The 22,967-nt window shown below is 45.5% G+C and overlaps 1 protein-coding gene across 1 annotated transcript in view; it reads left to right on the top strand.

The window, feature by feature from the left end:
• Nucleotides 1–22,967, top strand: part of SRP54 (signal recognition particle 54) — a 91,183-nt gene that overhangs the window by 57,019 nt on the left and 11,197 nt on the right. The window contains exons 11-13 of the mRNA XM_033952257.1: nt 10,675–10,761; nt 15,548–15,621; nt 18,970–19,078. Coding sequence (XP_033808148.1) covers nt 10,675–10,761; nt 15,548–15,621; nt 18,970–19,078 — 270 coding nt within the window. The remainder of the gene's footprint in view (nt 1–10,674; nt 10,762–15,547; nt 15,622–18,969; nt 19,079–22,967) is intronic.

The following is a 22,967-nucleotide window of genomic DNA, read 5'->3' as shown; positions in this document are numbered from 1 at the left end:
GTATGATCACTGTGCATTAAGGACCATTGTACAGTATATCTGTATTGGGAATTTTTTTAAAGCATTGCTTATAATTAGGCTAATTTTTAAAATAATGTGAAAATTACTACAAGAAAATTAAAAAATATTCTGTCTAAATTTTTGATCTAAAATGGGCCAGAAGGTTGTGGTTTTGGTTCAGATCTCTTGTCTAACTTGGCCAGCAGGGGAGAAGTCACAGAGGTGAGGTTCCCCATATTGTGGATAAAGGGGAAGACACTACTGTAGTGACCCCTGTTAGACATAGGAGTGATGCTGCATGCAAGTTTCAAATGAGATTACCTCCAGACTTTCTGATCATTTTTCTTTTGAAGCAGTGCAAGAGTTTGTCCTATACAAAGGCAAGGGGTCAGCAACCTATTGTACATGGCATGCAACTTTTTTAAAATTACAATGATCGATCATGTGCCATCAGGCTGCTCCTCTAGTCTTCAAAGAGTTAAAATCATCGACTTGTTAAGGATTGAAAAATAGGTGTATGTGACAGGTGACTTGGGCATAAACTGTTCTTTTGTTCACTGGATAATCCCATTGTATGTGATAACTATTGAAGCTGTGAACATTTACCAAACGGTGAGCTGTAATAGAGATCACTACAGTTGCCCACAAGCCATTCTGGTTACTCATATCTGACCTATTTTAGTGGTAATGGCCAATGATCCAGTTGGGAAAAAATTGTCCAACACTTTCCAGGTATTTTACCCACATTTTTGTGTTCTGAATATACCCGTATGAAGTTAGGCAGGTAAAGTTATCCAAGTAACTGTTGAATGGCTGTCCAGCACTGAAACTATATAAGTTTTTTGTGCACTAAGTTTATCTGGGAGCATATTCCAGTTTTAAGGTGCTATAGTCCTAAAGGCCCTTACCCTCCTAATTTTTCTTATTCTGCTGATATCTGATGATATCAAAACGTTTCCCTGTCTCCTTGTTATGTATCATTGTAACATATCTTTTTAAATAACCTGGTTTCTGAGACTGCATCATTTTAACCTTAATAACCAGTATAAGAACATAATTGCCGCTGCTGGGTCAGACCAGTGGTCCATCATGCCCAGCAGTCCGCTTACACGGCGGCCCCTAGGTCAAAGACCAGTGCTCTAAATGAGTCCAGCCTCACCTGCGTACATTCCAGTTCAGCAGGAACTTGTCTAACTTTGTCTTGAATCCCTGGAGGGTGTTCTCCCCTACAACGGACTCCGGAAGAGCGTTCCAGTTTTCCACCACTGTCTGGGTGAAGAAGAACTTCCTTATGTTTGTACATAATCTATTCCCTTTTAACTTTAGAGAGTGCCCTCTCGTTCTCCCTACCTTGGAGAGGGTGAACAAAATGTCTTTATCTACTAAGTCTATTCCCTTCAGTTTCTTGAATGTTTCGATCATGTCCCCTCTGTTTCCTCTTTTCAAGGAAGAAGAGGCCAGTTTCTCTAATCTCTCACTGTACGGCAACTCCTCCAGCCCTTTAACCATTTTAGTCACTCTTCTCTGGACCCTTTCGAGTAGTACTGTGTCCTTTTTCATGTACGACGGCCAGTGCTGGACGCAGTACTTCAGGTGAGGGTGCACCATGGCCCAGTACAGCAGCATGATAACTTTCTTTGATCTGTTCGTGATCCCCCTTCTTAATCATTCCTAGCATTCTGTTCACCCTTTTCACCACCGCCGCACATTGCACGGATGGCTTCATCGGCTTGTCGACCAGTACATCCAAGTGTCTTTCCTGGGGGGGCTCTCAAAATATCGCTCCAGACATCCTGTATTCATGGTTGAGATTTTTGTTACCGACATGCATCAGTATGTTTTGAGGCTTGCAAGAGGAGGATTTGGAGATAATCCCAGGACAAGCAGGCAGCATATTCTCACACATTGGTGACGTCACCAACGGAGCCCCAGTACAGACACTTTTAAAGTGCATCGCCACTTTAAGACTTGAGAAAGTTTGAGATAGCCCGCACTGTGCATGCATGAATGTTTTTCTGCCTGACGTAGGCGCGTGGTCCCTCAGTTTCTTAGTTTCCGCGGAGCTAAGAAGACACATTTCAATGGCTGTGCTGAAATTTTTCTTGCCTTCCCGCTCTTGCGGTTTGTGTGTTTTCAGTCATTTTCTTCCCCTTATTCCTGTGTCGACACTGACTCTCCCGGTGCAGATCCAGTCTGAGCATGTCACGACACCAACCACAGGCACTGTACCTGCTCCACTAGTGCGCATGAAGGACTCAACTCAATGCTCCAGGTCTTCAACACGGGGGTCAACACATCCATCCTCATGGCACCGATCTCCTTCCACACAGTCTTCCCGACCAGTGACTCCGGTCCAGTCTGTAAAGGTCTTACAAAAGCATAAACATATTGAGTCCCCAACACCGGATCGTCTGCACCGATCCCTTCATCAGTGCCCATCAATGTTACAAGTCTCGGACTTGTTGGGAGATTCTTACCCTCCATCACCATCCATGACTGAGGCTGATTCTTCTGCGTCTGGTTCTCCACAAAGATCTCCCATCGGAGAAAATTTATTTTTCAAAATTTATTCGTCAGATGGGGAAAGATCTCTCAATTACTTTGGAAGCCAATTCTAAATATAGTAAAGAATATTTAGAGACTCTGGATTATGACCAATCTCCCAAAGAGAGGCTAAAATTACCATTACATGGCATCTTAAAGGAGACATTTTATAAGAATTTTGAGACTCCTCTTTCTATCCCGGTGGCACCTAAAAAACCTGAGTCTCTTTATAAGGTGGTGGCTCTTCCCGTATTTGACAAACCACAATTGCCACATGAATCTCTCAAAAAAAAGTCCTCAACAACTAGTGTCTACGCTTCCGTCCCTCCTGGCAGAGAGGGCTGTACCATAGATAAATTTGACAGACGTCTGTATCAAAACTCAATGCTTGCCAATAGGGCAGGAAACTACAATTTTTACTTTTCCTGTTATTTAAAACACCTGGTTAAGCAGTTTTCAGCATACCAGAAATATATTCCTTCTCGCAAGACGAAGAGATTCCACCATCTTGTCTCCACCATTTTGCAGTTGTGTAAGTACATGGTACGTTCAGCTTACAACAAGTTTGAGCTCTCCTCCAGAGCGGTAACCATGTCAGTAGCCATGAGACGTCTGGCGTGGCTTAGAGTGTCTGACCTTGACGTTAACCACCCCGTCTCACAAATGCTCTATGTGTGGGTGACGAGCTCTTTGGACCATCTACCGACACTGTTAAACAGAAGCTTTTAGCCCACGAGACCAGATGGGACACTCTGGTCAAGCCAAAAAAGAAATCTCGACAGTTTAAACCTGCTTCTTCATATCAACACAAGTTTTCTGCCAGGGCATCTGCTCTTTCTCGTCCTCCACTGAAAAGGCAGAAGTAACAACCATGTCAGGCAAAATCCCAACCAGCTACTCGGCCAAAACCTGCTCAGCCTTTTTGACGTGTTCCTGCAGAGCTTAGCTACAGTTCCACTGCTACAAACTCTCCCTTAGCCATTGGGAGGTCGACTTCAGTATTTCATCAGTCGTTGGGAGCTCATCACCTCCAATCTTTGGGTGGTAAACATCATTTGCTAGGGATATATTCTTCACTTCAACACCCTCCCTCCAGATCATCCTCCAAGAGAGTCTGCTTCCAACCTTGCGCAGTCCTCTCTCCTTCAGGAGGTTCAATCCCTGCTTCTCCTCAATGCTATCAAGGGAAGTTCCTCTCCTTCAGCAAACTCGGGGATTTTACTCTCGCTACTTCTTAGTTCCAAAGAAGACGGGAGGACTTTGCCCAATTCTGGATCTCAGAGTCCTAAACAAATTTCTTGTCAGGGAGAAATTCCGCATGCTCTCTTGAACCATACTATATCCCCTCTTGACTCAAAACGACTGGCCTCTCTGGATCTCAAGGAAGCCTATACTCGTATACCGATTCATCAGGCTTCCCGCAAGTGTCTCCGTTTCCAAGTTAATCAATGTCATTACCAGTACAAGGTACTTCCCTTTGGCCTGGCATCTTCTCCACGGGTCCTCAGTGAGCTGCGTGATGTCCTGGCAGAACCGCTATCAGGACTCTTCAATCTCTCCCTAAGTTCGGGGAGAGTCCCCATAGACTGGAAAACAGCTAACGTCGTTCCACTGCACAAAAAGGGTTGCAGGGCAGAGGCTGCAAACTACAGACCGGTGAGTCTCACATCAATAGTATGCAAACTCATGGAAACACTAATCAAACGTAAATTAGACGCAATCTTGGATGAGGAGAATCTACGGGATCCTAGTCAACACAGATTCACCAAGGATAGGTCCTGCCAATCCAATCTCATCAGCTTCTTTGACTGGGTAACAAAACAGCTAGACTTGGGAGAATCCGTGGACATCGTATACCTAGACTTCAGCAAAGCTTTCGATAGTGTCCCACATCGTAGGCTGTTGAGCAAGATGAAATCAATGGGGCTGGAAGAAACACTAACTACATGGGTCAATGACTGGCTGAATGGCAGACTTCAGAGGGTGGTAGTTAATGGTACCCTCTCTAAAACATCGGAGGTGACCAGTAGAGTACCGCAGGGCTCAGTCTTGGGCCCGCTCCTTTTCAACATATTCATAGGGGACCTAACTCAGGGGCTTCAAGATAAGATAACGTTATTCGCTGACGACGCCAAACTATGCAATATAGTGAGAGACGGCAATTCACCCCAATAGTATGACACAGGACCTGCATTTGTTGGAGCTTTGGTCCTCGACCTGGCAGCTGGGCTTCAACGCTAAGAAATGCAAGATCATGCACCTCGGCAGTAGAAATCCGTGCAGAACTTACACCTTGAATGGTGAGACCTTAGCTAGAACTTCAACAGAACGAGACTTGGGAGTGATCATCAGCGCAGACATGAAAACTGCTGATCATGTGGAGAAGGCTTCATCTAAGGCAAGACAGTTGGTAGGTTGCATCTGCAGGAGTTTCGTCAGCCGGAAGCCTGAAGTCATAATGCTATTAGAACCATGGTGAGACTTCATTTGGAATACTGTGTGCAATTCTGGAGGCCACACTACCGAAAAGATGTGCTGAGAGTAGAGTCGGTGCAACGGATGGCCACCAGGATGGTCTCGGGGCTCAAGGATCTATCGTACGAGGAAAGGCTGAAAAATTTGCGGCTGTACTCACTCGAGGAACGTAGGGAGAGAGGAGACATGATCGAGACGTTTAAGTATATTACTGGCCGTATCGAGATGGACGAAGAGATTCTTTTTCTCAAAGGACCCTCAGCCACAAGAGGGCATCCGCTCAAACTCAGGGGCGGGAAATTTCATGGTGACACCAGGAAATATTTCTTCACTGAGAGAGTGGTTGATCCTTGGAACGAGCTCCCGGTGCAGGTAATCAAGGCAAACAGCGTGCAAGAATTTAAGAGCAAATGGGATGCCCATGTGGGATCCCTTAGAGGTTAAGCCAAGGGAACCTGTCACCAGGAGTGGGATCCCTAGGATAGTAGACTTGGGGGTGGGTCAGTAGAGTGGGCAGACCTGATGGGCTATGGCCCTTATCTGCCGTCATCTTCTATGTTTAAAGTGCCTGATTGTGGTAGCAGCCGCCTTATGATCCCACTGTTTTCAGGTCTTCCCTTATGTAGATGATTGGTTGATCAAGGCCCACTCATCTCAGGAGGTTGCTCTTGCGATGACTCACAGTATCTCATTTCTTCAAACTTTGGGTTTTGAAATCAATTTCCCCAAGTTGAACCTTCTTCCGACTCGACGTCTACAGTTCATTGGGGCCATTCTCGATACCACTGTTATGAGGGCGTTTCTTCCTCCAGATCGTCAAAACTTTCTTCTTCACCTATGTCAGCAGCTGCTTTGCCTCGGAATAATCTCAGCGAGATGCATGATGGTTCTCATGGGTCACATGGCCTCCACAGTCCATGTTACCCCACTTGCCAGACTGCATCTTCGCACTCCTCAGTGGACCCTCTCTTCTCAGTGGTCTGAAGCAAAAAATCATCTCTCACAGCATATTTCTGCAACTTCGTCTCTCAAAAGTCACTTCACTGGTGGATGACCTCCTCCAATCTGTCCAGAGATCTCCTTTCCTTTTCCACTTGCCTCCTCATCACAAGGTAATAACGACGGATGCATCCCCTTATGCCTGGGGGGGCGCACCTAGACGGCCTTCAAATTCAGGGTCATTGGTCCTCCAGGGAGCGCAAATTTCACATCAGTTTATTTGAGCTCAGAGCAATTTATTATGCCCTCAAAGCTTTCCAACATCTCTTGAGCCCTCAAGTCCTCCTCCTTCGCACAGACAATCAAATAGCAATGTATTACATAAACAAGCAAGGAGGCACGGGATCTCTCCCGCTTTGTCAGGAGGCTCAGAAAATCTGGCTTTGGGTGACTGCCCGCAACATTTTCCTGAAGGCAGTCTACATTCAAGAGGCAAAGAATACCTTGGCAAACAACCTCGGCAGAATTCTTCAGCCTCATGAATGGACGCTCAGTTCTGCAGCTCTCCATCCCATCTATGCACAATGGGGTATTCCACAAGTGGACTTGTTTGCAGCTCTGTACAATCACAAGTTGCTCCAGTTCTGCTCCAGACTCTACTCTCCTCACTGTCTGAAAGTCGATGCGTTTCTTCTGGATTGAATGCAACTGTTCCTAATGCGTTTCCTCCCACTCCTCTCCTGTTGAAAACTCTCTTCAAACTCAAATGGGAGTTCACCACAATGATCCTAATTGCTCCTCGGTGGCCTAGGCAACATTGGTTCCCCCTTCTACTACAGCTCAGCACCAGGGAGCCCATACCTCTACCAATTTTCCTACTCTGCTTACTCAGAATCACAGATCTCTTTTACATCCTAATTAGAGAATGACTCAGTGGCTGTTACCTGTGGCTAGTCACGGGTAACCTGCCGAAACGATGAGGGGGGGGAAAGTGCTCACTGCTGGTACAGGGACAAGGCGATCCACCGCCCCGTGGAGCGGTGAATGGCCTTGTCCTCGCAGTTAAGGGAGGGAACACATGCGGCCTCCTCCCTCCTTCCTACCTACCCGAATCTATCTATCTCCCTCCCTCCTTCCCCTTTACCTTCGCAGCGTGTTTTGAGTAACTTCTTCACAAAGCTGTCAGAGCCTGCAAGCAGTAGCGTGCGTGTGTGGGCGGAAGCATCTCCTCTGACGCAACTTCCGTTTGTGTCAGAAGAGAAGCTTCTGCCCACACACACATGCTACTGTTTGCAGGCTCCGATGGCTTTGAAGAAGTTACTAAAAATGCGTCACGAAGGTAAAGGGGAGGGAGGAAGATGGATAGATTCGGGTAGGTAAAAAGGAGGGAGGGGGCCGCAAGAGGGGTGCCGAAGGGAGGTGAGGTGATGAGAGGGAAGGGTGGTGGAGGAAAGGAACAGACACCGAAGGGGGGATGGAGAGGAACAAACGCTGAAAGGACATGGGGAAGACAGAGTGGGGAGAAAGCGCTGAAGGGACATGGGGAAGACAGAGTGGGGAGAAGACGCTGAAGGGACATGGGGAAGACAGAGTGGGAAGAAGATGCTGGAAGGGAAGAAGACAGAGATGCCAGACTATGGGGGAGCGGAGGGAAGAAGATGGGTGCCAGACCAATTGGGGGGGGGGAGGTGAAGGGAGAGGCACAGTAACAGAGCAAATTGAAGACGCAGAGAGAAGACAGACAGTGGATGGAAGGAATTGAATGAGAAGATGAGGGAAGCAGAAACCAGACAACAAAGTAGAAAAAACATTTCTATTTATTTATTTATTTTGCTTTAGGATAAAATAGTATATTAATTGTGTTTATAAAAATTTATAAACAAAGCCCTGCCAGCTGAACATCTTTCTCTAGTTCAGCAGCCAGAACTTTGATTTATAAGGAAGGAATAAGCTAAATATTGCAGTATTGATGCTGCGGGGACGGGGTGGAGACAGTGGTTGTGGGGATGGAGCGGTGACAGGGACGGTGGTCGTGGGGACAGGACGGTGACAGAGACAAATTTTTTTTTCCCCATGTCATTCTCTAATCCCAATCTGCAATCATTACACCTGACAGTTTGGTATCTCTCGGGCTGAATCCATCTGCATTGCACTTCTCTCAGCCTGTCTGCAATATTATTGATGCCTCTAGGAAATCATCCACTCAACAATGTTATCAACAAAAGTTGACTCAGTTTTTCTTCCTGGTGTCATCTTCATCATGATCCAGTTTCCTTGTCAGTTGAACTAGTGTTGGATTATTTGCTTCATCTGTCTGACTGAACTCAAATCTACATCCATTAGAGTTCATCTCAGTGCTATTACAGCTTTTCCCCTTCCAGTCAAGGGTAAACCCCCTACTGCTCATCCTTTGGTCTCCAGATTTATGAAGGGACTTTTCAATGTGAAACCATCTCTCAAACCCCCTCCAGTTGTCTGGGATCTTAATGTGGTTCTTTCCAGATTAATGAAGCCTCCATTTGAACCAATGGCCACAGTTCATCTCAAGTTTCTCACCTGGAAAGTTGTTTTTCTCATATCACTCACTTCTGTCAGGAGGGTCAGTAAGCTGCAAGCGTTAGTGACGGATCCACCTGTCACAATTTTTCATCATGACATGGTGGTTCTGCGCACACATCCAAAGTTTCTGCCAAAAGTTGTATCAGAGTTTCATCTCAATCAGTCGATTGTCCTTCCTGTTTTTTTTCCCTAAGCCTCAATCTCATGCAGGAGAATCAGCTCTTGACACTCTGGACTGTAAACGTGCTTGGGCCTATTGCATCAACCGGACAAAGCCTCATAGAACATCTCCTCAACTTTTTGTCTCATTTGATCCTAACAAGTTGGGGCATCCTATTTCCAAGAGAACAATTTCCAACTGGTTGGCTGCCTGTATATTGTTCTTTTATGTTCAGGCTGGACTGCAATTGGAGAGTTGTGTCACAACCCACAAGGTCCGAGCTAGGGCAGCCTTAGATTTACTCCTATTGAGGAAATCTGAAAGGCTGCTACTTGTTCCTCGGTTAATACCTTAACCTCTCATTAGTGCCTGGAAACTTTTTCCAGACGGGATGGGCATTTCGGTCAGTCAGTATTACAAAATTTATTTATTTGAAGGCCAACTCTCCCACCATCTCATTCTGGTTAAGTTGGAGGTCACCCATGTGTAAGAATATGCTGCCTGCTTGTCCTGAGATAGAGCACAGTTACTTACCGTAACGGGTGTTATCCAGGGACAGCAGGCAGATATTCTCACAACCCACCCACCTCCCCTGGTTGGCTTTTTAACTGGCTTATCTGAACTGAGGGACTGTGCGCCTATGTCGGGCAGGAAGACACTCGCGCATGAACGGTGCAGGCTATTGCAAATTTTTTCAAGTCTTAAAGTGACAATGCACTTTTAAAGTATCCGTACAGGGGCTCCGTTGGTGACGTCACCCGTGTGTGAGAATATCTTCCTGCTATCCCTGGATAACACCCATTACGGTAAGTAACTGTGCTTTAAGACTGATAACAAGAATTTCCTTGGGTAAAGTCTATTTAAACTAAGAGTTTTACTTTCAGTACTAATCTACCCTGACCTGACCACATCTTCACTTTCTTCAGACATTAATTTAATCTTCTATGCTTCTTGTCACATCCCTTCCCATAGGCATCGGTTAACTGAATGTCTTCTGCATATGCATAAGAAATTTCATAGTCTCCAATTACGTATATCACCTAGAGGGCATAAACAAATATTAAATAGCAAAGGGGATAGTGGGAATCATTGAACACCCTACTTCTCTTTGAGAGTTGACCACTCTCTACAATGCCTAACTTTTAAACTTTCACTCTTTAACCCCTCCCCCTTTACAAAACTGTTGCATGGTTTTTAGCACCAGCCATGGCATTAACAACTCTTGACAGTCATAGGAATTCAATGAATGTTGGAGCTAATACTGCTGTGGCCGGCGCTAAAAACCACACCGCAGTTTTGAAAGAGGGGAGGGTGTAAAAACATAGATTAAATTTTATTTATTTTAAAACTACCAACAGTTCCCAGCTATGCAAATTTTCCCCCAATCTACCAGATCAAATGCTGGATTTAAAATATCAATCAAATAGTCTTATTAATGGGTAATCTCAAAAGTCTTGCACGGCAAAATCACAGAGTCACAAAAGCAGTCTAGTTCAACTGTTCATGAAATGTATCCTTATTGAGGACCGTATGGGGTATCGGACAACCCGACAAACAGCATAGTTTGAAGGGAGAAATTCTTCATTTGCCCCACGGAACCTCCTCTTCCGTTTTATCTTTTTTACTTTGCTTATTTCATTATAAGTTATTTTATCTGTCAATGTTAATTATCTTATCGTTTCATATGAACATATATAAGGTTACTTAGCTTTCAGCATTTAGCTTAAGATCAATCCCCTGAACGCCAACGCGTTTCGGATGTCTTTGTCAAGGCGACATGGGGAGATTTATAGTGAACATGCACAGCGTACCGCCAACCGGCTAGAAACCGGCTTTTGGCGGGACTTTGATTTTTATATATATATATTTAGCTTCTTCCCTTTGTTTTGTAGAATCATTGCCCATTTAAGCTAGATTCTTTGTCACCTGTTAAAGGGGGGAGCAGCCCTCCATGGATTACCTGAAGTTAAAAGATTAATTTCTCATTCTGTTTTCAGGTATGGGAGATATTGAAGGGTTAATAGATAAAGTCAATGAGCTGAAGCTGGATGATAATGAAGCTCTTATTGAGAAGCTCAAACATGGTAAGTCATGAAACCTGTCCTCTAATTCCACCAGCTGTACAAACAAGATGAGGATCCTTGTCCTGCACTCCCCTATTTTTTTTAATCATTTTTTAAAAACCTGGTGCCAGTAATTGTTCTCTTGTGCTGGGTGGTGAATTCTGTAACCCCCCAAAAAATTAGAGGGGTAATATCATAGCTGCCACATCAAGATTAGCTAATGAATTATCCACTTATCTTTGTTTAGTATTCAGTAGCTTTATCCATTAAGTTTAGGACAGCATATTTATCAGTCCTCTCTAAACAGATAATATAACAGTTTAAGAACATAAGAATAGCCTTACTGGGTAGACCAATGGTCCATTTAGCCCAGTAGCCTATTCTCATGGTGGCCAACCCAGGTCACTAGTACCTGACCAAATCCCAAGGAGTAGCAACATTCCATTCTGCCGATCCAGGACAAGCAGTGGATTCCCCCATGTCTTTCTCAATAACAAGACTATGGACTTTTCCTCCAGGAAATTGTCCAAACCTTTCTTAAAACCAGCTACACTATCCGCTCTTACCACAACCTCTGGCAATGTATTCCAAAGCTTAACTAATCTGAATGAAAAAATATTTCCTCCTACTGGTTTTAAAAGTATTTCCCTGTAACTTTGAGTGTCCCTTAGTCATTTGTAATTTTTTTTTTTTATATATATTCTTTATTCATTTTTAAAACTAATTGTGCACAAAAGATGATGCATTTACATAAATTAATATCATTACAGCACAATATACTTAATAGAATAAAGGCAAAACTTATTTTCTCCTACCCATTTTCAATTTACAAACATCTCATAAAATACTTGTAATCAACCCTTCTATATTTCTTAACAAATGCCAAAACATATCCCCCTCCCCCACTCCCTGGATGTGCATGTTTTTCCCAAATTATACAAATAAATCAATCTTTACAATATTTAGTTAATGGTTCCCAAACTTCCATAAATTTTTTATAATAACCCTTCTGAATGGCCATAAACTTTTCCATTTTAAAGATATGACATAGGGATTTCCACCAGAATGAATAATTTAATCTATCCCAATTTTTCCAATTCTTTAAAATAAGCTGCATGGCAACTCCCGTCATTATAAACAAAAGTTTGTTATTTTGTGCCGATATTTGACTTTTTGCCCTCATAGATGTTCCAAATAAAATGGTATCATACAATAGTGCCTCTGGATTTTCTAATAAATTATTAACCTGATCCCAAATCGATGTCCAAAATTTTAGCATCAAAGGACAATGGTATAGTAAATGATCTAACGTCCCAACTTCCAGATGACAATGCCAACATCTATTAGATTTAGAACTACCGTATTATCACGCATATAACGCGCGCGTTATACGCGTTTTTACCTACCGCGCATACCCCTCCCGCGTGAGCGCGGTATACAAAAGTTTTTCTACATAGTTCCCACCCCGCCCGACGCCCGATTCACCCCCCCAGCAGGACCGCTCGCACCCCCACCCTGAACGACCGCTCGCACGCGCTCCCACCCGCACCCGCGATCGGAGCAAGAGGGAGCCCAAGCCCTCTTGCCCGGCCGACTCCCCGACAATATCGGGCCAGGAGGGAGCCCAAACCCTCCTGGCCACGGCGACCCCCTACCCCCACCCCACACTACATTACGGGCAGGAGGGATCCCAGGCCCTCCTGCCCTCGACGAAAACCCCCCTCCCTCCAACGACCGCCCCCCCAAGAACCTCCGACCGCCCCCCCAGCCGACCCGCGACCCCCCTGGCCGACCCCCACGACACCCCCACCCCCCTTCCCCGTACCTTTGGTAGTTGGCCGGACAGACGGGAGCCAAACCCGCCTGTCCGTCAGGCAGCCAACGACGGAATGAGGCCGGATTGGCCCATCCGTCCCAAAGCTCCGCCTACTGGTGGGGCCTAAGGCGCGTGGGCCAATCAGAATAGGCCCTGGAGCCTTAGGTCCCACCTGGGGGCGTGGCCTGAGGCACATGGGCCCAACCCGACCATGTGCCTCAGGCCGTGCCCCCAGGTGGGACCTAAGGCTCCAGGGCCTATTCTGATTGGCCCACGCGCCTTAGGCCCCACCAGTAGGCGGAGCTTTGGGACGGATGGGCCAATCCGGCCTCATTCCGTCGTTGGCTGCCTGCCGGACAGGCGGGTTTGGCTCCCGTCTGTCCGGCCAACTACCAAAGGTACGGGGAAGGGGGGGGGGGGGTGTCGTGGGGGTCGGCCAGGGGGGTCGCGGGTCGGCTGGGGGGGCGGTCGGAGGTTCGTGGGGGGGGGCGGTCGTTGGAGGGAGGGGGGTTTGCGTCGAGGGCAGGAGGGCCTGGGATCCCTCCTGCCCATAATGTAGTGCGGGGTGGGGGGAGGGGGTCGCCGTGGCCAGGAGGGTTTGGGCTCCCTCCTGGCCCGATATTGTCGGGGAGTCGGCCGGGCAAGAGGGCTTGGGCTCCCTCTTGCTCCGATCGCGGGTGCGGGTGGGAGCGCGTGCAAGCGGTCGTTCGGGGTGGGGGTGCGAGCGGTCCTGCTGGGGGGGTGAATCGGGCGTCGGGCGGGGTGGGAACTATGTAGAAAAACTTTTGTATCTCGTGGGCTCTTATTAGACTCTCTGCTGTGTCTTCCAGAAGGGAGGATATTTAGTGGGCAAGCCATAAGCTTCTAATAAAAGCATTTATGAGGGGGCGGTCGGAGGTTCTTGGGGGGGGGCGGTCGTTGGAGGGAGGGGGGTTTGCGTCGAGGGCAGGAGGGCCGGGATCCCTCCTGCCCGTAATGTAGTGCGGGGTGGGGGTAGGGGGTCGCCGTGGCCAGGAGGGTTTGGGCTCCCTTCTGGCCCGATATTGTCGGGGAGTCGGCGGTCCTTCGGGGTGGGGGTGCGAGTGGTCCTGCCGGGGGGGGGGGGGCAGGGCAGGGCGGGTAAACGGAGAGTCGGGACAGCGCACGGAGAGTCGGGGAGGGCGAAAGGAGAGTCGGGGTGTCCAGAGGAGAGTCGGGGCGGGCGAAAGGAGAGTCGGGGTGGCCAGAGGAGAGTCGGGGCGGGCGAAAAGACAGTCGGGCAGCATGCGCGTTATACCCGTGAGCGCGGTATACAAAAGTTTTTATACATAATATCGTGGTTTCTGCACGCTATACCCGTGTGCGCGTTATACACGGGTGCGTGTTATCTGCGTGAAAATACGGTATCTACTCTATGCAAACGTACTGGGGTCCAAAATACTCTATGTAATAAGAAAAACCATGTTTGTCTCATAAATGCAGACATTGTACATCTCATCCTCCAAGACCAAATTCATGGCCATTGAGATGCAGTAATTTGATGCTTTATCTCAGTGCTCCAAATGTCATGCAGACCAGTTTTTGGTTTCTTATTCAAAAATCCAGATATTAATTTATACCACTGAGCGGCCTGGTGACCCTGAAAATGTTTGTTATTTAGATAAATTTTGGCTTCTCATCTAGAGTGCTCATGGCTCCTTCTCCTAAATTTTAACAAAAATGTTTTGTGCAGACATCAAGTTGTCCAGCCAAAATTTATCCATTAGTGGGCACAGAATTTTAAAATTAAAAAAAGTGGTTAGCATCTAATGCTGCTCACATAAATGTTTTTGAATATCAAGCTGATAGTTTTCAGGAATTCTACCTCAAGTGCAGTAAGTACATCGTCAGCATAATGGACACCTGAGCTGCAGATTCTGGGAGCAATGGACAGCAGCAAACTCCCCCCTCCTCCCAGGCTTACCTTAAGAATTCTTTGTTAGAATACAATAGGATGGGCAAGAGTGATCCTCAATCGCTCCTACTTGTACTTTTGATGTTCAAAATGGTGGCCATGATTTCTAGCGATAGTCTTGCAGTATTGCTGCTAGAGCAGGCCTTCAGGAACTGTGGATTTTCAGAGCAGCAGATACTGTCTCACCTCCATATAGTCCATTGCTCAGGGATACACTCTTATGTTGAGCTGTAAAAAGTGCTTGCCAGAAAATATCCATGAAAAAAGTAATTCTTATTCAAATTAATTGATACATAAATAAGTCACCACTAGCCACAATACTCAGATGTGTGTACAGAATAACTTCAGTTTATAGAAGGAACCTAAAGGAAGCTTTTAAAAAGATCCCTAAAATGTATGTGTTCTATTATTGCTGCTTAAGAACTTGTTCCAATTGAGAAAGAAGTACAAGGAACTATGGCCTGTTGAAAGGGAAGAAATACAGAGAAGGACACAGGGAGGGTTTGACATTTGTGTGTCATCTAGAAAATTCAAAAATGTATGTATATTTTAATCCAGAAAAATGCTGCACTCAGTATAGTAAGTGTAAATATAAGCACATAGTTTTCTTGGAGTATTTTCTAAATAGGAGTGCAGGGGTATTTTTCTTTTGAGGATCCAGCATAGGGAAAAGTTTAAGGTTGTATTTTGAACCTTTATATGCAATTATAAAATTATCCTAAAAATTCCTAAAAATCTGAGTACCAATGGATGACCAGTAGATAAGAGCCAGTTGATATACCCATTCTGCCTGTTTATTATCCTATCTGGCTCTCCATTTTAGAGCTGGTTTTGTCTATTCTCCTGAGAACTGAACCCAAGTTCATCTAGGTAGTGACCCATCCACTGAACTACAGGGCCTAAAGATCTGCAGTAATTTTAATATAAAAGTTAAAAAAAAAAAAAAAAATTTGAGGTATTTTTCAGAGAAGTACAAAGCCCTGAGGCCTTCCCCACTCCTCATACTAACAATGAATTTTTTTCTGTGTCATTAACCTTTCACTTCCTTTTTTGCTTAGGTCAGTTCACTTTGAGAGACATGTATGAACAGTTCCAAAACATCATGAAGATGGGTCCCTTCAGCCAAATCCTGGTCAGTACTCTAGTATTCAACTTAACCTTCTTTCATTCGGAGTTTGGGGAGGGGGGGGAGCAGAGTTGCTAAATACTGGCATTAAAGCCACCTTCCTGTAAAAGTCTGATAGCAAGTAGATTGGATCCTTGCCCATCATCTTCCTGTTCTGACGTAGAAGCAGATTCTCTAAACAAGCAGTATATCGCAAATTGTGTACTGCGAGGCATCGGCGAGGAGGAGAGGCGCCAGCTGACTGCTTACAGGTCGTGCCTCTCACAGCGAGAGGCACATCCTGTAGACAGCCGGTGCTGGTGCCTCTCCTCCTCCTCCTCTCCTCCTTCAGCACCACCTACCAATATAGTAATAGCATGCTCTGTGCATGTGCAGATGTCAACATGATGACATCACATGTGCGTGACATCATCGCATCGACATCCACACATTTTCAGATGCGCTCCAGCCACGGCACTGAGTTTAGTGTGCTGCGGCTTCAGAAATTTTGCGGGACATAAGAACATAATAAATGGCTTCGCCGCATCAGACCCTAGGTCTATCCAGTCCGGCGACCCGCACTCGCGGAGTCCAAGCCAGGTGTTCCCTTTTGAGAAACCTTGTTTACTCATATCCCTCAATGTGATTTGCGAGAAGGTGTGCATCTAACTTGCCCTTGAATCCCGGAATGGTGGTCTCCATCACGACCTCCTCCAGGAGTGCGTTCCAAGTGTCTACCACTCGTTGTGTGAAGCAGAATTTCCTGATATTTGTCCTGGGCCTGGTGCCCCTCAGTTTCAGTCCATGACCTCTTGTCCGAGTCACATTGGACAATGTGAATAACGATGTTTCTTGCTCTATTTTGTCAAATCCTTTTAGTATTTTAAAAGTCTTTATCATGTCCCCTCGCAGTCTTCTCTTCTCGAGGGTGAACAATCCCAGTTTTCCGAGGCATTCTTTGTAGCTCAAATTCTTGATACCTTTAACTAGCTTCGTGGCTCGTCTTTGCACCCTCTCCAGCAGGGTTATATCCTTCTTTAGGTAGGGAGACCAGTATTGGACACAGTATTCCAAGTGTGGTCTGACCATTCTCTGTAAAGCGGCATTATAATGTCCTCCGATCTACTCATGATTCCCTTCTTTATCATGCCCAACATCCTGTTCGCTTTCTTTGCTGCCGCTGCGCATTGTGCTGACAGCTTCAGGGTCCTGTCTATCAGTACCCCCAGGTCCCTTTCTTGTTCGCTCTTGCCCAATGTTACACCTAACATTTTATATTCATGTTCCTTGTTTTTTTTACCCAGGTGCATCACTTTGCATTTTTCTATGTTAAACTTCATCTGCCATTTTTCTGCCCATTTCTCTAGCTGGTTCAAATCTCTCTGGAGTGCTTCTCTGTCCTTTTGTGACCCAACTGCCCTACATAGTTTTGTGTCGTCTGCAAACTTGATTAAATTACTTGTTGTTTCTTCTTCCAGGTCGTTTATGAAGATATTGAACAAGATGGGCCCAAGGACCGAACCCTGGGGTACACCGCTCGTCACCTTTTCCCAGTCCGAGAACTTCCCATTTATGCCCACCCTCTGTAATCTGTTTTCCAGCCATTTGCCTATCCATCTTAGTATATCTCCTTCTATTTCATGGCTTTGTAGTTTCTTCAGAAGCCTTGCGTGTGGAACCTTGTCGAATGCTTTCTGGAAGTCCAAGTATATTATATCCACTGGTTCACCGTTATCGATTTGTTTGTTCACCTCTTCAAAAAATTGAAGTAAGTTTGTCAAACATGACTTCCCCTTCCTGAAGCCATGCTGACTAGCTCTCATCAGGTCGTGGTTTTCCAGGTGTTGCACTATGCTATCCTTTATTAGTGCTTCAACCATCTTCCCAGGAACCGACGTAAGACTCGCAGGTCTATAGTTGCCCGGTTCTCCTCTCGATCCTTTTTTGAAGATTGGAATGACATTCGCTATCTTCCAGTTGTCTGGTATTCGCCCGGTTCTAATTGACAAGTTAGCTAGGGATTGTAAAAGTTCTCCGATTTCTACCTTAAGCTCCTTTAGCACTCTCAGGTGAATTCCATCTGGTCCAGGGGATTTGTCACTTCTTAGTTTGTCGATCTGATAGTATATCATGTCCAAATCCACATTCACTGTGGGACACTGCTCTAAAGTTACTGTGCATTTAATGATGGTGCTATTATTAAAACGGCTCACCATGGTCTTTTCCATGCTTTCTAGCAAGCTCCGATTGTACTATGCAAATGTAGTACAATTAGGTAATTTTAATATTAAAACTATATAATGAGGTTTTATGTGTATGGCAGACACACGAACTGCGCCTAAAAAAAAAAGACCCTCTTCCCCAACCCGACAGCCTCCCACAGCTCCTCACCACACAAGCCTGGTGGGCCATCCTCCTCCCCAATACCCCTCCCCTGTTATTCACCGACAGGAAGTTCCCCCTTCCCTGACAGCCTCCCACAGCCCGTTACCGCACAAGCCTGGTGGTCTAGTGGGCCATCTCCCCCAACCCCTCCATACCTTTTTAAGAAGATCGGCAGGAGGGGTGATCACTCATTCCCACCAGCAGGCCTGCCTCTTCAAAATTGCGGGTCTTCCTGGTGCATTTTGGGACCAATCAGGGCCTTAGGTCTCTTCCCGGTGCACCCTGGGATGTACTGGGAGGGAGAATCCTAAGACTGACCCAAGATCCTAAGGCTCCTCCCATAGCAGGAGTCTTGGTCACCTGGGCCAATCAAGGCCTTAGGCCCCACCCTAGTTAATTCCAGGATGCACCGGGAAGGGGAAGGCCCACCATTTTGAAGAGGCGGGCCTGCCAGGAAGGAGTAAGCACCCCTTCTGTCAGTTTTCTTAAAAAGGTACAAGGGGGATGGGGAAGGCCCACTAGATAACCAGGCTTGTGCGGTGGGAGGCTGTCAGGGGGAAAGCTTGCTGCTTGCATGCTATTGTGCTGAGAATTGCCAGTAAAACAAAAATCGCTCCCACCATGGTAATTTTTTACCATGGTGTCTGAGCTTAGAGAATCTGGCCCATAGTCCTTCCTAGTGTCTTTGTGGATGTTTTATATTATGTAAATCCACATGAAAAAAAAACCACATGAGCAATCTCCTTATACATGAAGTCCTGAGCAGTATTGTGTCCTGCCATTTAAAGCATTCAGAGTATCTGACTTGCAAGGATGGATTCATTTTAAAATAACACCGCCTGGAAAATTATTGTATACGCAGTTCACTTTGTGCCTCTTCCATTCTGGTACTATGTTCAGATTCAATAGACCCTCAGCCCTTAAGACATGCTGGCTTTGAAATGCACTATCATTGCATCAAAACAAACATCTGTTTTACCTCCCATGTAGGGTATGATACCTGGCTTTGGACAAGATTTTATGAGCAAAGGCAATGAACAAGAATCGATGGCAAGGCTAAAGAAACTGATGACAATTATGGACAGTATGAATGATCAGGGTAAATAGACATACCTTTCTGCCCAAGTATAGCAATAAGGAACGAGAAGGTACTTTTAGTGAAATATCTGTACAGTGGGGGGTTGGGTGGCTTGATTACAATTGATCAGCTGAAAAATCATGTTCTCCAAGGACAAGTAGGCATTATATTCTCACATTTGGGTGACATCATCCATGGAACTGTGTACTGCATTGTCACTTTAAATTTTTTAGACAACACTCATTCCGCACATGTGCCAGTGCCTTCCCGCCCAATGTCGACTCGCAGGACCAGCACTTGGCAGTGTCTGCACTGGGTTCCATACATGACATCATCCATAAGTGAGAATATATGCCTACTGCCCTTAAAGAACACTTGCTACAGGTAAGTATCTTTGCTTTCTCAGCACTGGTTTAGGGGTGAACCTGATATATTCCACCTTTGGGGTGTAATTAAAAGAAGCCACCTAATTGTAAGGGGTAGATAAGTGCATAAATGGCATCGTATGATTTGATAGCACAGTGGGTGTACACATAAGTAGAGTCTGGGCAGGGCATCAGGTATATGTGTAAAATCTGTGTATTCTAGCTCAGAACTAGGCCAGACATTGCACCAACTTATAGGAATAGTTTAATGTGCATGCCTTAAATATAAGCCTGTTTTGGGCCATCTGCACTAGTATTCTATAAAGAAAAGTAGGCACCTGCTTTTTTCTTTATAGAATAGATTTAAAAAGGGCATTATAACCAGCACTTTTAGTAGGTTTCCTGTTAACAGAATTACCATCTTGGTGACAAATGAAGGGTTGTAGTGTGTTTTTCAGTGAAGGGAAGAGGAAGCCAGAGGGTCCAGAGAATCTGTTATGGTTAAGTACTCATTTCTTTCTGTAAACTGTTTGATACAATGGGTAAATAAGGTGTATGGGGCGTGAAAGACTGGAAGATAAAAGAAGAGAAACTGTCCCTCATAGACTGAAGTTCTCAGAATCGCTCTGTGACATGATTCTTGATTGACACTAGCTATCTGTGCCAGAACATGCAGCTGGGCCATTATTTACTTAAGCACCGGACTTTAGCATATTTTAGCACATCTGTTGAAGCTCAGGGCTGTGCCGAGGTCTTTTGTTACTTTTAATTTAGATTTAATTTAGGACATTCTAAGGCTGGTCAGGAGCCTTAAGTCTATTTGCACTGATATCCCAGGATCACTCATAGTCCTTTGCTGATATTGGTTAGGCCAACAGAAAATGCTGGCAGCTAGCAATGTAAGGCTGAGCTGACACACTTCATTCTGATGTTTTAACAGCAAATATTAACTGACGTCAGACACCAACAGCAATGCAACGAGCAAAGAAGTTAAAAATATATGTAGGCAGTATGGAAAAACTTCTGTGAGAGACAGATCTTTGTTTGTCAGTTAGTTCACACAAAATCATACTTTGTGTGGAAAAATAATAATGTATTCCCTTATTTCATTTAGGGCAGCTCTAAGTTTGAAGGCTTCTAATAATACTGCTCTGACCAGATCTCAGCAAACATACATTCACTGGCTGGTTTTTAAAGCACTGTATGCCAGCTTGGTTCTTGAGCAATCTCGCTTCTATTTTAAGTTTCCACAGATTTCTTAGTTCAAATGTTCACTGACCCCAGATCTGAGCAGTGTCATTCTTTAGCCAGTTTAATTAAGCATTGCAAATTTATTTATTTATTTTTTGTTTTCACTGTCTTGAGCCTCACTCTCACTTGGAGAATTACCAGGTAGCTAAATTCTTGAACCAGCAGCCAATAATATTATCAAACTGGACTCTGTAATCCTTAAATAAGCTTATTTAATACAAACATAAAACAAAAATAAATATACTCATAGTTCAGATGTTTTATCCACACTACAACCAGCACATTCCTGAGGTAGACATTGCCAGGAGTGTATCCCAAATACTCTGTTGGGAATAATATTGTTTGCTAATTTAGCAGCCAAAGCTGTATTAGGCTGGAAGATTCAAAGGGAGAAAAACAGAGCTAACATGGAGACTGCTTTTTCAGCCCACAATAAAAAAATAAGGACGCTCAGCCCACTGAGCTGCAGCAAAGCACCTTGGGAGAAGGGGGTGCTCCAGCTTACTGAGCCCACAGCAGTGCATACTAGTGCTACCCAATTTACGATTCAAATCAGGTGAATCGATTCAAATCGATTCAGTTTTTAAAAAAATAGGCATCCCAATTCGATGACCGACCCTTCCCCCCATGCCTTCATAAAGCAGGAGCGGCAGCGCTGCCTCTTTCTGGCTGTCCGCTGCCACTTCTGCATGTTCCCCCAGCTTCCCCGCTCTAACGTTAAACAGCTAATAAGGCAGCCTGCAGGATCGCTGGTGCTATAACGATCCCTGCAGCTGCCCATCGTCCTCAGCGGTACATTCTCTCTGGTACGGTCCTGCCCCTGCTCTGACATCAGAGTCAGGATCGCGGCAGAGAGAATGTGCCGCTGAGGATGACAGGCAGCTGCAGGGATTGCTATAGCACCAGTGATCCTGCAGGCTGCCGTATTAGCTGCTTAAGGTAAAAGCGGGGAAGCTGGGGGAACATGCAGGCTTGCGGGGGAAGCAGGCCTTCGCGGCAGGGAGCAGGCCTCTATGGCGGGGAGGCAGGCCTGTGCAGAGGGAAGAGGAGGAAGAGTGCCTTCACAGCAGAGAGGCAGGCCTGTGCAGAGGGAGGAGGAGGAATGAGTAAGAGAGGGGAGGGGAGATGCCAGACCTTGGGTGAAGTGAAGAGAAGAGAGAGACCAAACCAAAAAGAGGGGGAGGAAAGTAGAGGACATAGAGGTGCTGGACTAATGGAGAGAGGGAGAGAGAAATGCAAGACCACAAGGGGAAGGGTACAAGAGGAATAGATACTGCTCCAAAGTAAGCAGGCAGGATGGCAGGAGAGATAGTAGGAGAAAGCCTGTACCTGGGGAAGGGGATACAGGAGGTAAAGAAGAGAGAAAGAAGAAGCTGGATATGGGGAGAGACATGAAACAGAGATAAGATGCTGGGCATGGAGGGAGCATAGGAACAGAGACACAAGGGGGACACTACTGGAGAAGAGAATAGGGACAGGGACCCAGAACACAGATGCTGGATGAAAGGGTAGTTGAGAAAAAGAGAGATGGTGGATCTGTGGATGGTGGGGTCCATTGCTGCAGCTGCGGGGAGATGGAGATGAAAAAAAGGAAATATGCCAGACCTCCGAGGGAGGAAAGGGAAACAGAAGGGGAGGGGGGAAAGAGATGGAAGGTCAAAGGGGGTGAAGAAGCTATAAAATAAACCCACCAGGATGTTTGAAAAAAAACACCCAATTAGGCAGGAAAATCGAATCGAAAAATCGATTCAATAGGCTGAATTGAATCGAATCAATTTTTTTTTCCTCCTGAATCGGGCAGCACTAGTGCATACTGTTCACATATCTCAAGTAAACTGCTCTCAATGTTTATGGAGTGAGCTGCCCTTTTTATAATCATTCCCAAGACATCTTTTCTTTCTTGCGTCATATGTTGACTGATTCTCATGAGGAGACATCATGTAGTGAGACTTCTATTTTTTTTATTCCATCTATCCCTCCTTCTGTGAAGGTTCTTCAAAAGGTTTCCACACTTTCATATTTTTGTGGGAAATGGTTGGGGTGGGAGAAGTTGTAAGAGGGTGTGTCATACAATCAAGTGACTAGTCAGGCAAGCCAGCTCACCTTGCAGGAATGATGTAATTTGTATTTGAGATATTTAATAAATATTGTTAAAAAAAGTGCGGAAACTTTTTGAAGATCCCTCGTATTTAGCCAGTTACAGAATAGCCTGTGTTGCCCCAGGATAGCTTTACAATGTCGTCATATTTGACTATGATGCCTCTACTGTGTTCTCTGCCTGGAATGTAACAAGG

This window comes from Geotrypetes seraphini, chromosome 7 (assembly GCF_902459505.1).
Source record: "Geotrypetes seraphini chromosome 7, aGeoSer1.1, whole genome shotgun sequence".
Lineage (NCBI taxonomy): Eukaryota > Metazoa > Chordata > Amphibia > Gymnophiona > Dermophiidae > Geotrypetes > Geotrypetes seraphini.
This window is presented reverse-complemented; position numbering and strand designations above follow the sequence as displayed.